We start from the raw sequence: 15,732 nt of genomic DNA, 5'->3' as shown, positions 1-15,732 counted from the left end.
GGTGCATTTTAACAGAGAATGTGGTTCGGAATTCTTTATTTAACTTTTCAAATGACCGCACGAAGTAGTTGGCAGTGCATTAAATGTACAGGGGGCTGCATGATGACACCTTTGACGCACAAAACAGTAATACAATTTCCACTTTTCCACAATTATGCGAAATGAAAACACGTAAGAAAATAATTAGTTTTAATGTATATATTTATAAATAATTGGAGTAAACAAAATGACAAACTATATATTATGATATGCAAAAATGTAATAGACATTTTTCCAAAAATAAAATCAAGTCAGAATGAAGAAGCTGTTCGTGGTAGTTAATGCAGGTTAATTTAAGCGTTCTCTAGTAGCAAAGGTTTTAAGCTGTAAGAAATATTACTAATACTCAAATCAGAAGTGAATACAGTAAAACATAATACCCACTCTGAGAAATAAGCAAATTCTGGAGCAGCAGCTACAGATAAATCAAAAACACAACTTATTCAAGAGAGATTTTAATCGTAACTGAAATCTCCCAAATGCTCTCTCAGTAGTAGTACCCACCGGATTAAGTTAGATACCTGGCTGAATCTGTGTTATAAAGATAACATGGCTCGTTATCAGTAAGATAAATGAAGCCGCGGGCGCAGGACCCATAACAAGGTTTTTGTCCTTCAAACAGGTTTTTTCGTGTCTTTTTTCTAGTATCACGTCGCTTACTACAGCGTATCACGTGACGTAGGATTGTGAATTTAAGTGTTTTGAGTCTTGTTTTATTGTTTTATTGAATGAACACTAGGTTACAGGATATCTATTGTTGTTAAGTGGTTCTTTGACATTTATTTTAAAGGAATGCGGACAATATTCTTTACTATTCGTTACGAATTTGTAATATCTTCTGAATTTGCTGTCACAGATTCGCCTTTTACTACCGTTTTCAATTTCCATGCCCTTTTACTATCGTTCAATTTTCCAACAATGACACGAATCATATTAAGAGCTGATAGCTATTGTCGCACTATATGGAAAAGTTGTGAAATCCGTTCACAATCATAATGATATTCTGGCCTTTATGTGAGAGGGGGACCATACCATACTTTGGGCATTCATATGCTGGACCCAAGTGTTTTAATAAATTACTCCAGCATCTTATAATTATTCAACACTTAGCAAAGTTTTGCAAGAAGTTTAATATCTGGATACTTGAGCATTACTTTTTGGAATTTCTTAAAGAAGTTGGCAAATAGTGCAAATATTTAATCAATCAGTTTTGATAATCTTTTATAATATTTGTAATACATTATGGTAATTATTTTAAACATGATTAAAACATCGTCCTAATACTGCTCTTTATTTTAATATCTGTAATTGTATTCATCATTTATCCTTCTTAATACTAGTGTGTATTTGTTAAAATTGTAGCTGACGCCACTGAGCTGAATACTTCAGTCATTATGTTACCGGACTTTCAGTTTGTCAATAAGTCTATTGACTATTTGTCTGTTTTGTTTTTGTGCATTTTTTATTTGATGTTTTCTAAATAGCTGCCTCATAACTTGATAAGCAAGTTAGTAGTAGTTTAATTTCTAAGACATTATTACATGTACCTTTTTTAAGGAAGAAATAAATCATTATTTTCATTTAATTTTTATGACACTAATTTATAAATGACGCTAATTCGTTACGCGCTAACATATCCGCGTTTGGAACGTGTAATTTTATGCTAGATAGGCACGTTTAAATCTTCAATAAAAAAATTAAGAAAGTCTCAGTACCATTTCTTACGAATTATGCAGCATAAACCGAAAATAGAAAGTTCGTTTCGTAGTTATGCTGAATTGAAAATCCAACCTACACAAGTGTTTAGTAAGTTTTATATCAAAGATGAAAACTATGTGACGGAAAGTTTCATTCAACGAATTACATCGTTTAACTAGATTCTCGATTCAAAGAAAACATGTACATCATTTCTGATTTTATTTGAGCCTAAATGTGTATATAAATACTTCATCGGTTACTATTAAATGTGTTTAATACACTTATTATTACATAATAATAAATGATACTGTATATCATTTATTTGTTTTGTAGGTTTTTTGGGGTTTATTCTCCCTCGTAAATGTTTATAAATAGTACATACTACAGGAGGCAGACTACGTTTTTAAGTGCAGACTTTTATTTTTCGGCCTATTCTATGTTTTAATTTTATAACGTTTTTACTTTTTCGCTGATCACAATGAATGGGAAATTTAGTCATCAGAATATAAAGTAAAAAAGTCATGAATGTCTTATTTAACCAGGTGAAATTAGGGCTCAGAAGCCCTCGCTAACACTTAACCTGGAGACCAACGGCTTAAAGGTGACTTCCGAACCACCACCAATGGCTGGGCAGACAGGCTGCTTGCAAGGGCAGGATCGCTCAGCGGTCACCCATCCAAGCAGCAGCCACGCTCGACGTTGCTTGACTCGGTTATCTCGCGATAACCACCGTACCCACTACACTACACCATTGCTGCTAAGGTCAATATTCATTACGTTGTCTTCCTCCTACACATTCAAGTATCGTTTTTCAAGGAGCGATAGATGACATCTCTACACAATGATAACGACACATACAAAAAACACATTTACTTAGATAAATTAAGCAATTTGGCATTCTGCTGTATAATCCGTAATGTTGTAGTATTTCTCAGTCAGGTTCAATAAAGTGTTGAGTTCACACGGAGAGTTGCACCCTGGAAAGCTGAGTAGCGTCGGTTCCAAGTCTGTAGAGTGTCCGTCTATGTACAGCACCTGAAACATAACAATAATAATGTCGTTTATCTGAAAAGACAATATAAATATTGTACGACAATCGTCCTAAATCTAACCTAACCATTCTCGCTGACAATGACCCACTCAAACATACATGACCTCATTCAAACTTCTCTCTTACAGTTTACAGGTCCGGCAATACGATTTTGTGAATGTTTGTGCTCTTAATTGTGCCAGCGAGCGATTCATCATAAACTTGTCAACAGAGTAAATTGCCTTTGACACAAAAATGATTTTCAACTGAGCTTTTATTTATTTTTTTTTTTTGTTGTTTAATACCTCCAGGGAGACTGTTGATTAGTCTGACACCAACTTGAGAAGGCAAATTTCTGAAAGCATTAGTTCTGTGTTGTTGGACTCGAAAGTTGTCCCTGCTTCTAGCCTCATGATGGTGCATTTGATCTAGAGTAAAGGATCACCTCGAGAATATAGAGACGTTATGCGTGTTACATACAAATTACACATCTAGTTGTGAACGTAGCAAGTTTATTTATTTCAATTTATTTTCATAATTGCTTAAAGATTTTTTAAACACATTCTTATACTGTAGAAGCCAGTTAAAATTATGGTAAAACAAACTATTTCTCATTTTCAAATTTTGTCTATAGCGATACCAATAGAAGACACCTGTTTAAATCAGCACTCCTAAATCTTTAATATACTGTATTATTTTGCTAATTATAAATTAACATAATTTCTTAGTCTAGTAGTCATTACGTTCTGTCCTACAAGTAACCCCCAAAATTACATCAGTTCAGTGTTTCTAAAATATTTGTATTTGAATTATTTACTTAAAGGCATATTAATGAGCCATTTAATTTACATCAGTCCCACATTTTGTACTATGATTTAAAACGTTCCTTCTTTGTCTTAAACATATGTTATGTAAACTTCAAGTGTGGACATAACTCTACATAAAATCACCTTTTTTTCAAAAACTGTTTGACATACAAGTGAGTAGAATTTTTCAACTCTCTGCCAGATATTCTCAGATGTGATGACATACGTTCAAAATGCAAATGAAAATTGTGCATCTAGTACATTGCAGTTGCAACTCAGAATAGTCCCAGTCTCGTGTGTTTGTTTAAGAAACTGCGTTACTGGTAATTTTCTCTTGATTGCGCGATTTTTATTGGCGATATTATGCAGTTTTTTTGTCTGTTAAACAATAAAGAATATTTGGGTTTGGTAGAAGGAGAAAGATCTATGATCTTTGATATCCAAGACATATCTACGAGTAATTAAATATGATATTTTATCCTTACTGAAACAATCACTGAAACACAGCTACGGCAATTCAATGCGAACAATGAGTCCAATAGCCCTTACCAATAGCGCAGCATCTGAGACCTGATATTGTCTCAGTCTATGTCAAAACGATGCACGGATATAATTAAGAGTTCATCAATGTTGCCGAGAATTCTATTAAATAGTATTGCCAAGACTCTACTTTTCGTTTTTGCTAGATCTTTTCAAGCGGACGTAGACTCTAGATCCAAAAAGTCAAGTTTGTTACAGTGTCAGATCTTAGACGCTGCACTAAGAGTAAGGGTATAGTATAGTTTAAGTTGAAATGTAGTCAAACTAAAATTCGCAATCACTGAAACTTAGTCAGGTGCAACTGACATTCTAGATTCTGGAATGCTAAAGTCCAATCATTTTGCATAATAGGTGAGCTTTTTAGTATTCCTTAAAGAATTCAGTTATAAAGTATAGTTGACACTCCGAGACGCATAACTAAATTTGAAACAAATCTTCAAGCTATTTACCTGAATGTAGTAAATATCCGTTTGGTTGTCTTTGTGTAGCTCGAAGATTAGGGCAGACCTGGTGTTGACAATATTTATCCCAGCATCCCCCTGGTTCAGGATACCCCAGCAGACCCATCAATGTGTGGTCGTGGCCAGAATAATAGTACATTCTTCTGTCAGGACTCAGAGTATTGTTGGCTTTGGACCGCATCAGTCCAACCATCTCCTTGAACAGTTCTCCTGGAACATTGGTTTGTAGACTTTAAATTAAGAATCTTCATTCCCTTAGCATTTTTCCTTTGGATCCAAATGATATATCAGTATTCCTTGATTTTAGGACTTTCATAAATGCCTTAAATATCTATGGATTTAAATCAAGAGAATGTTAAATCTAGAGGAGGACAATTTCTATAGACTTAATCCCTTCAGACACCAAGATCTCTCAGCGACCAAGACCTCCCAATTGCTCAGATTGTCTAGAGACTGAAAGCATTCAGAGGCTGCTACCGTAGGGTGATATCTCCATGAGGCCAAGGAGTTCCATAAGTCGGAGATTCCCGATTTCTGAAAATGTTATGGCTAATAACGTCTAGAACTTTTAGAGACTATAAGCTACCGAAAGCTGGAGATTTGCAAACATCAAAAGTTGAAGCTTAGATATGATAAACGTCGGAAATTTCTACTGGCAGGAAGCTTATAGAGGTTGGCAGATCACCTACCCTTGTTGGACTGATTGGCTCCCAGAAACCATGAGCTTCCAAATTCCACGAGTTCCCAAATACCAAAACCCTGTGGAGATCGTAAGTTGCAGAAGATAGGAAGCTCCTTAATATTTAGTAAAACGAGGTATAGAAGATATTCTAAGCATTATTCCCATACACAGTGATCTGCAGTTCTCAGAGACCTTGTGAAACCAAACACAAGCTGAAAGTATCTAGAGCCTAAATAGACCAGTAGTTGTTTGAAGCTAGAAACAGTAAACATTTACTAAGTTAAAGGGCAGTTTGACCCAGATATTCTGTAAACTTAGACACCAGAGGACTTTTATGGACGAGATGGTTCAGTACCCAGTTTCTTAAACTACGGAAATATAACATAACCGGTTATTCAAAGCGTGATTTTGAATAAGTAGAAGAGCTACATGGCAAGCAAAGGTTGTCTGTCATATGTCAATTTCAATATTGGCTGTGATGAATTATATCTTGCAAGATAGGTTCAAATACTTACTCTTAATTTATACTTATATGAGCAGGTTAAAATGTACGGTAATTTAAAACAATTGTTAATATTACTCCAAACATTTTTGTCCCAAACATATACTTAGTCTTACCATTGATTGCATTAGTAACACAGGAGATATTATTCATGAGTACGAAATGTGCTGTGAGGTCCGAGGGATTATCTCAGTTAGTTCTTAAGTTCAACGCTAGGCTGCGCCACGTGACTTTTTTGTTCAACCTGAGCTACTTGAACCTTCCACTCCACAGATGGCAGCCCGAGCACCCACTTTATCCCTGCCTCAATTTATAGCATTGGATGAGTTATCTGTTGTGTAAATAATGCAACCAAAGGTGTTTCGTTACTTCGTCAGAATTTCTCTCACCTTGTAAGTATCTTATCATGTCGTCCGAACCAATCGTGAATGCTGTGTACAACTTTTCCGCCAGATCTGCCATTGGCTCAGGGTAGAAACTCTTCGTCCAAGCTGGGAGAGAAAGTCCTTCACTGTCCTGTCAGCAGGACAATCAACAACAATGACAATCGTATAAGTCTCTCTCGATGGTCTCAGTGATGTAGGACAACCAAATTCTGCTGATGAATACTCACCACACACGCTAGAGAATCCCAAAGTCTCATCATATCGAATACAAGTGACTGGGGTTCCACGGTCATGCCCGTGTAGGGTTGCATGGAGTTCAAGAGACCTGTCACGTTGGAACCGTATACTTCAAGGAATTTATTCAAGGACTGCTTTTGAGCTAGGTTGAACTTAGGGCACTCAACTTCTGATACTGCAGATGATACCATCTGTAACAAGGAAGTACACAGTAAAATACATGTACTAACATACATTTAGTAGATAACTATAGTGCAGGGAAAAGTGCCTTGTATATTTCAATAGTTAAGGAAATATGTTTGTATATTTATTAGGTGAAACAGTCAATTTGTTTTCTCAATGGCTAAATTATCTAATGTGGTGATGTATTATCACCCTAAAAAGCTTAAATATTTCAGTATTAGCGTATTAGTTTCATTCTCATATAGTATAGCAAAGAGGATGAAATACACAAATTATAGCTATATACCTATTGATAATTCAGAAGAGACAGAAAATTCTTATTTTTCAGGTAAATAGTAGGCTAAATAGTAGATAAATACCATATGGTTGGATTGATGGTGAAACTTTACGTACGTGCCTGACTGAAGGCTAAAAGTTTATTACCAGAGAATCTAAAAAATGTTTAATCCATTCGATACCCTTTCTAATCGATTCCTACAAAAAACCACTGTATCTATATTTTAAATATCATTCTCGATATTCTTTAATTAAAAACCGGCAGGCGATCGATGGGCTACACTATGACTATGATTTTCTTTGTCATACAATAGTTGTGACCGGGCGAATTCAGATCAAAAACTTTTAATCGGATTACTTTTAACTAGGATGGCTATATTTCATGACATCTTGGTTTACGATAGTATATGTTAATAGATTAAAAGTTCTTGTACAACCACACAAGAAAAAATCCTTCAACATATTACATTTAACAAAACAGTGTATCAATGGTTATTCTTGGAGTGCTATGCCTTTATGATTGTTTAGTTCAGGTACAAATTCTTCATTTAGTAGGAATCCATCGTGTTATCGGCTTACGTCATTGTGGGGCGCGCAAACAGGTGAAGCTACTAATTCAATTGTGCAGGCAATAAAATAATAATTATATACCACTATTGTACCTGCTACTTCAGTCATTATATGGGTCCAAAACATTTCCGTCCAGTGCATTCAGAAGGGCGAGAACGATTACAGAGAATTTTCCTGGGGAGATAAGTAACACTATCTAATACTGTTACTCCATCACCATTCCTTCACCGCCACTCCGTCATTTACCAGTAAATATATAACATTTCTTTTTAGAAAAAAAAAGTAAAAAATTAAAGAATGTCTTACTTTACCAGGCGAAGTTAGGGCTAAGAAGCCCTCTCTAACACTTAACCTGGGGACCAACGGCTTAAAGGTGACTTCCGAACCACCATCAATGGCTGGGCAGGCAGGCCGCTTGCAAGGACAGGATCGCTCAGCGGTCACCTATCCAAGCAGCGGCCACGCTCGACGTTGCTTGATCTGGAAAACGGGAAAACAAAAATAATTTTTAATACCTTACCCTTGTCCTATCCAAGTGAGTAGGATAAAGAGGGATGGGCTGCCATAGGATGCTTCCGTCCCAAATTTCAAAGCCTTTTGGAGGAAAGAGCCCCGCTAGGAACATCAACCCACTCTGCAGGGTCCTGTCAATCAGCGTACTAGAAGCTTTGAAATCCTCGGGGAAGTAGAGATCACTCAGGAACCCATTGTACAAGGAGCGGATCTTGGTCCCCAACGCGTACAGTTGATCACGTCCTTTCTGTAAAACACAAGGGTTGAAAGTCAAGGAAAAAACAGATATTTTGTTTTAGTTATGTTATCTATTGGACATATATGTAAATTACATTCCTCATCATCTATCGAGGCGGCTTAATCTGTTCACCTCCAGCAATCCTTCAATACATTTTTATATTTGACTGAAGGTCAAGGCATCCCATCGTCATTCTATCTCATCCTGCTAACCCCCACTTAATGACCTTTACTCCGGAAAATGTGAAGTAGTCTAATGAGTATTTTGCGATCTCTTACCGCCTTCGGTACCTAATCAATGTCAAAGAACAATTTAAGAATGAAAGGTCATAGAATATTTATGTTACTGTCAATCAGTTATTACGTACATAACGTCTGGTTATTATGCATAGTGACCAAATTCACTAGTCAAAGTGATAAATTACTTTAAGCAGTTATACATAATAGCTAACGGAATTTAGCCAAAGTAGTAATAGTCCTAGGAAAATAATCACTTTGACCAGACATTTTGAAGAGTGGGTAACTCAGTTGGTTAAATTAATAACTTCAGGATGGTGGGGAAAGTTACATGACAAGACCACCTTATGAAGTGACCTAACCTAACCTAGCGGTTGGATAGAGTAATAAATAAAGCATGATTAATCACTTTAACCAACTTCAGTCGTATAATATGTATAATGGCTGGATAAAGTGATAGATAGAACATTATGAATCACTTTGACCTGTGCAACTTAATTCTAGAAACATGCAAGTTGGTATATAGCCTCTTGGTTAATCTTCGAGTGCAATACTTTCATAGTACTACAATTGACCTTGAGAAGGCGCATAGAGATATATATATATATATATATATATATATATATTCCGTAACATATTATGGATATAGTACGAATGTAGGTATGTGTATGTATGTATGAATGAGGTCATATATTTAGATGTATGTATGTATAAATGAGGGTCAGAGGTATGTAAATGTATGCATGAATGAGGTCAGAGGTATGTAAATGTATGTATGAATAAGGTCATAGGTATGTGCATGCATGTATTTATGAATGAAGTGATATGTAAATACATGTATGCAAGTATTAATTAGGTCATAGGTATGTACATATATGGATGTATGTATGTATGAATGAGGTCATACGTATGTGCATATATGCTTGTATTTTTGTATGAGGTCAGAGGTAATGTAGATGTATGTATGAATGAGGTTACAGCCATATACAGGTAATTAGGTCATAGGTATGCATGTATGAATAAAGTGAATGAGTCAAAATTAGACCCATATATGCCAGTATTAATTAGGTCATAGGTATGTACATGTATTTATGTATGTATAAATGAGGTCAAAAGTCAGCAAAACTGCCTTTACAAGTCACAGTCAGTTTAGTAAAGATTTTCGTTGGCCCTTCGTACTCCATAGTTTTATTACTCGAAATATAACCTCAGCCAAGGTGTAAGGGTGAATTCAAGCATACCATCTTTAATTTCTTTAGGTAAAATGTTGTGACCAAATCGGGAATGAATTCCGCCTTTTGCTAGTCTGATTGCTTGACTAACAATTGTTAATTACGAGTCATATATGATATAGTATTATAGCATAGAACATTACCACAGTCAACTGGCCAGCACCGAACGGCCAAAAGTTGGTGTCGTTGATGGGGTATGGGTTAGTGGGGAAGGATGAGTAAAACCCTCTGTTCCCATGGCGATTCACCTGAAATATTTACAAAATTAATGAACGAGAAATAAATATAACTTAAATACAGGTACATGATAAACGAAAACAATGCCACTGATTTAATGTTGAATTGAAAGATATATAGATACATTATTTAAAACAGTACTTTTGACAAATGCTGTTTTATGCATTTCCAAATTATGTAAATGTAAATCCACTACAACAATAGAGAAGGTGTACTAAATTCAAAAATATCATTTATTCATAATTTTATAATATTTTAATACACAAAAAGTAATTTTCATTACCTATATTAAGTAATTGGCTGAGCGTTAGCAAAGCTTATCACTCGAGGGACTGAAAAATTTAATATATGACTGTCTGTCTCTCCGGCTGCACGATATCTCTAGAACAAACTTATATAGATAGGCAACACTTCACGCCTGAAAATATCGCAGGATAAAACAAATTGTAAAGAACCTGAGTACTATCATGAGACTAAAACATGTGACATTAATCATATCATATAGCCTAACTAACTCGTATCCCAACAAATACAACACCATGACTCGATGACTTGTGTGTACATTTTGGTTATTTAACACTGCTATGAAAAAGTTAAAAAAAAAACTAAATAAATAACTAAATCCAAATATAAAAAAAAAAAAACATAAATATATTATGTGGCAAGATATCTAGAGGAAGATTTTTCATCTTTAAACTTATGGCTCATGAAACCATCTTTCAAATATAACTTAAAATTATGCCACGTTTTATGATTACATCCGAATGTTTATGATTTAACAGTTTCATTTAAAATTTTGTCAATTTAAGCTCGACTCTGTTATATCGCCTGAGTTGTGGCTGGAGTAATATCACTGTTATTCGACACAGCTAAAACTTTTTAAAATATTATGTATTGAACTTAAAATAATCAATAGCAACGAAGTTGCATGTAGAAACATGTTGATGTTAGATTCAGTGAATTGAGCTTTATAGCGCAAAGGAGCTAAATAATAATATTGTAAGTGACCACAATCTTTTCAGTTTGGCTGCGAATCGATGTTATGATAGTCACCTAAAACTTATATTTTTAGTAGGTAATATAAAATTAAATAATAACAGAGCAGAACTAGCGGAACGGTATTTGGGCAGAGTACGATAAGCGGACCCGGTTTTTATATCGATTATTACAATTATCGATACTTTATATCGAATAAAAAAACTATCAATCGATATCAACTTATATAAAATACTAAATTCAAGTCACGTGTTTCAAGTTAGTATAAATAATTTTAAACATATACGTAATTTCATAAATATTAAATGAACCATAACTATTAATCAAAACGATAAAATTAAGAGAGAAGATAGGAAAAATTACATTATTTACTTATGGTCCAAATTAACTACTTTTGGTTGATTAGATCGATGGGTATAATAATTAAATATCATTTGATAGTTTCGATATATCGCTTATCGTACACTATCCCGGTATTTAACTGTGCTATAAGTATCAAGTGTCACGAGTTAATAATAATAAACCCACTTGAGTAAAATCCAATTCAATTAGTGGCCTAGGCCAGAGAATCCTCCATACCTTTATTCCGAGTAACTAACATCCTCCCTCTCAAACATTTTTTTATATTTAAAGTTTTGGAAATATTCTACATCCGAAGTGGGAATGATGGAAATAAACAATTTCAACCCTACACTCGTGCTGCTACCAACTCTGTTTACATAAGACCAAAAATAAATAAAACTATGATCGGAAAAACTTTTATTTCTATAGGCCCAAAGGTTTTTAACATGTTACCCCACAGTATTAAAAACTCCAAAAACTTAAATTTTTTCAAAAGAGAAGTTAAAAGATGGCTACTAGAAATAGAAGACAAAGGTTTTTTGAGATTCTGCACTGAAGTTTTAATGTTTTTAGGGAACCTGAATGCAATTATTCTTTTGTTTTATATTTTACTCTACTGTATCTTAAACTCTTACTATACAAAAAAATATATTAATTGTATTGTATAATACGTAATTTCTGTGTTTGTACTGATGTTTTGTTGCTAAGTGTGTTTTAGTATTATTATTTATTGCATGTTATTTTATTTAGTTGCGAACACTGCGGTGGACCGCTAGGATTTAAGTTTATTTAGACTGTAAGAGACGTTTTCTTTTTGTCAATTTCGTTTTGTGCTAGCCATCTCTACTTGATTCGATGGCTAGAAATTCCGAGCCAAATCTGTATTGTGTACATAAAACTATGTAAATAATCGAAGGAATAAATTCATATTCTATTCTATTCTAATTGGCTACACTCGTAATTTCGCCGATTATAGTAGGAGTGCTACAGCCATGTACTGAATATTAATGTATTGGCTGTGCGTTAGCGAAGTCTTATCACTCGAGGGGCTGCAAAAATTTCATTTGTCTGTCCGCACGATATGTTGAAAACGAACAGACATAGACTTAAAATTGTGCATGAAGCTTCATTTCTATATGAGGAACACTGAGTTCTATATGGTGCACGCCACACTCCATGTGATTTTGCTGAGCGTTAGCGAATTTTTTTACATTGGTCTTATTGGTAACCATGATAGGTACGAGAAAATAACAGAACAAATACATTTGTGAACAAAATCAGTACATTTATAAGAGAGTTTAACTTGTGAAAGTAACACATGTAACCTAACTATGGCAACACATACAACATCGTTTCATAGTGACTGGTGTGTGTACTATTATTATTTAAACGCTAATATTGAACATTGGGTTATTAATCAGTTCAAAGCGTTATAACTATTTTTGATTAAAACAGCCAAAGGATACTTCTTTACACCCTAAAGTGTTACGGCGCCATATTAGTGACTAAATTGGAATAAATGAAACGAATATTCGATTTAAATTCAATTTATATCGTTTTTCACACGATAGTAACGTAATGATTACTGTGTTTGGTGGGTTCTAACGTAACTACGCTCGAATCAAACATATTAGATACCCGAGTTACCACTAATCACAGTCAACTACAAAACTAACCAGTAGAGCTGCAATAACGGGAGTTAAATTTAAATTTGCTTGTTAAATTCTGCGTTCAGACATATAAACAAACACAAAACTTTACAAACAATAACTGCCAGTTTTAATTTCGATAACAAAATAATATGTACCGGTTTTGACGCTTTTCAAACCAAACTGGAACTTTCATCATTCATAAATCGGAAATTCGCGATGCAATTAAGACCAATTTTTACAAGATAGTTACAAGTATTTTGTTTTTGAGTATGGAAATGTTACGACTGTAGAATTGTATAAAAATTCTTTGTTATTAAACTACCACTTAACATTTATTCTTGACCAGACGGTTCAAAAATTTGGCATTTAGCTCATTATAGAGCTCTTAAATTCCTTTAGCAGTAATGGTCTCAAGAGGGACACTTTTTTACAACAAAGAAACCCGCCTGCAGTAATGTTTGCAAAAGAGAAACAATGTACCAGAAACCAATACGCTTGCAGTAATGTTCTTGTGGAACACTGTGTGCCAAAAAAGAAATTTGCTTGCAGTAATTGTTTAAGAGGGATACTACACATACTGCAGCAATGCTCTCAACAGGGCAACTACACGATATTATAATACATTTACAATATCTTACTAATTATGTGCTAAATATTTTATCTTCATTTGTCTTTTGTCATCTACGTTAATGAATATTTATTTACGTACTAGACTAGTAACACAGAACGTTAGTAACTACAAATTTGATCGGTATTATTTTGTATCAAAATATATTATAAATCATAAAATAACAAGTTTTACTTAAAATGTCATAATAGCTGGGTTATGTTCACATAATGTATATTCTATTAATTTTTTAAAACCACTAGTATCAATAAAACTACTATTATATTCGTAAATTTTATACTATTTAATAGTATTTTTATAGTTCATTATTCAAAAACATTTTGCCTGAAATAAATGTCAATACTTTTTTCAATGCAATTCATAATAGAAATTATTGTATGAACGTTTACGTACAAGTGATGTATAAATATTGCTTCAAACTCGTGTAAAATCTAGCCATACTGACTTTTTTATTAGGCATATTATTTTTTTTATTAAAATGCTACGAATTGTAGTGCAAGTAATTTATGAATACTTGAGGAACAGATGATATTGTTTCCGAGTAATCAAGAAGATAAATTACTGGTGGCCTGATATTCAACTGTATGTGGGGGCTACTGGCATTGTTTTTTTAATTTTAAACACAATTTAAATGCTTATGAGAATAATTTCAGCTATAAAAAAACCAAATGGCTTAAAATATCTATCTTTTTCCTCAACAAACTGCAAAGTGGAATGAAAGAGTGATTTCATTTTTTGTTGAGACAGAATATCAATCGTTTGTATAGAAAACCTCTCTAGACTGTGTGTCTCAGCAATGTAAACATTAAATAGAGTAGAAGCAAATACCAAACCTTGGAGGAGACCATCACGAAGTTGTCTACCATCTAGAAAACTCAAAAAATACTTGATAAAGCAAAAAAGTAATTCCCCAAAACTGTACTTTTTATATACATTCCTATGTGTAATCGGATTTAGCAATTAAAAATTCATTTAAAACTGCATAAATGAATGTGAGCTAGATAAAACTGAGATATGGAGTCCTTTTGGACTCAAAGTTTAGGTCAATGGAATTAATTGATTTTATATAAAAATTCCAGTTTGTAATAGTTAAAACCCATTAGAAAATACAAATAAATCAAAATAAACAGCCTTATAATAGGTTTAATAAAAATGCCTCGATTAAGGTTTATATTTTTACTTACAACAATTAGGAACTGTAATGTCGATGTCGCTCTCGGTCCTGGAGAGTTGGCACCACTGGACTGATCAGCTGATGAGAAGCTTTTCGAAATGAAATAAACAGCCACAACCGCTGCAACAACCACTACTGCCAACACTACTAAACCTGCCCTACACGATATCATGGCTCTTTTGAATTTTTCGAGTAGTTATCAAAGCAGGCCACCCACACAACACCGTTAAAATTGTGGTTCTTAAACCGTTTTGATTCACATATTAATTACAAATTGTATTATCTTAATCTGTAGCACTCGATATGATCCAGAACTTTAATATCTACTCTAAGAGCTGGTAATTCATTTAATCATTTTAGGTTGAAGTAAGACGAATAGTTAATTTCAATCTTGGGTATTTTGCAGTAAGAGTGCACGTGCACAACTGACTTTAATTAAACTAAGATCCAACTAATAAAAGTCACACAATCATTTCGGATGAAGAACGAGTTTGCTTTATTAGTGTATGATAGCGTTTATTGTTACAGCCGATAATAATTGGGGGCTCTTATCTTACACAGTGTAATTGAAAGTTTTAATTGTTAAAGTATTACTGAGCATGATGATTAAGTGTTTCACAATACCCAGGAGGGTTCACTCCTTCTATGGCTGGTTTATACCTTCTATATAAACCTACACTAGATACAGCAAAAGTCAATGTGAAACTTAGCCAAGATGTGGATTCCCAGGAGCGGCTCATCACCAACTGCAAATATCGAGATTCTGGGGTGCAAGGGTAAATCGATAGGTCAAATCTACTGCAGGAGATGACAGTTGAAGTTGGTGGGGCTCCCTTAGTTTTAAAGGCTGTTGCTAGCCTAGGTATAAGGGTGTGCCACCCCCTGTCTGCTTTGACTGGAGAAACTGGTTCAAATCTGGCTTCTCCTTCTTCCAAGGACACATGATTGAGATTAGTGCCCAAAATCCTTTCTCATAGATCCCCAATCTTATCCATCCAGAATATCCTATCACTCCGGAAGCAGCGCAAAGGTCCTTTTAGAACTAATTACAATTTCTCAGCTTCCATTTCCTAA

General features: G+C 34.2%; 1 protein-coding gene across 1 annotated transcript; it reads right to left on the bottom strand.

Moving 5' to 3' along the window:
* Positions 1–2,592: 2,592 nt before the first annotated feature.
* Positions 2,593–15,097, bottom strand: LOC124361534 (prostatic acid phosphatase-like). Its single transcript, XM_046815597.1, has 7 exons — positions 14,669–15,097; positions 9,773–9,877; positions 7,931–8,170; positions 6,372–6,572; positions 6,148–6,274; positions 4,563–4,784; positions 2,593–2,772 (listed from the first exon to the last, which is right to left on the bottom strand). Exons 1-7 carry the CDS (start codon positions 14,828–14,830, stop codon positions 2,696–2,698), a joined length of 1,134 nt encoding a protein of 377 aa, XP_046671553.1. The 5' UTR covers positions 14,831–15,097; the 3' UTR covers positions 2,593–2,695.
* Positions 15,098–15,732: the final 635 nt, after the last annotated feature.

Source organism: Homalodisca vitripennis, chromosome 4 (genome assembly GCF_021130785.1).
Source record: "Homalodisca vitripennis isolate AUS2020 chromosome 4, UT_GWSS_2.1, whole genome shotgun sequence".
Taxonomy (NCBI): Eukaryota; Metazoa; Arthropoda; class Insecta; order Hemiptera; family Cicadellidae; genus Homalodisca; species Homalodisca vitripennis.
The sequence above is the reverse complement of the archived record's forward strand: the minus strand, read 5'-3'. Positions and strand labels throughout refer to the sequence as shown.

Excerpts from the sequence above, each read along its gene's own strand:
- LOC124361534 (XM_046815597.1), bottom strand. The coding sequence starts at position 14,830 with ATGATATCGTGTAGGGCAGGTTTAGTAGTGTTGGCAGTAGTGGTTGTT. Across the intron at positions 8,171-9,772 it reads GTGCTGGCCAGTTGACTGTG|AAAGGACGTGATCAACTGTA; the intron begins GTAATGTTCTAT and ends TGTGTTTTACAG. Across the intron at positions 4,785-6,147 it reads CATGATAAGATACTTACAAG|GAGAACTGTTCAAGGAGATG; the intron begins GTGAGAGAAATT and ends CCAATGTTCCAG.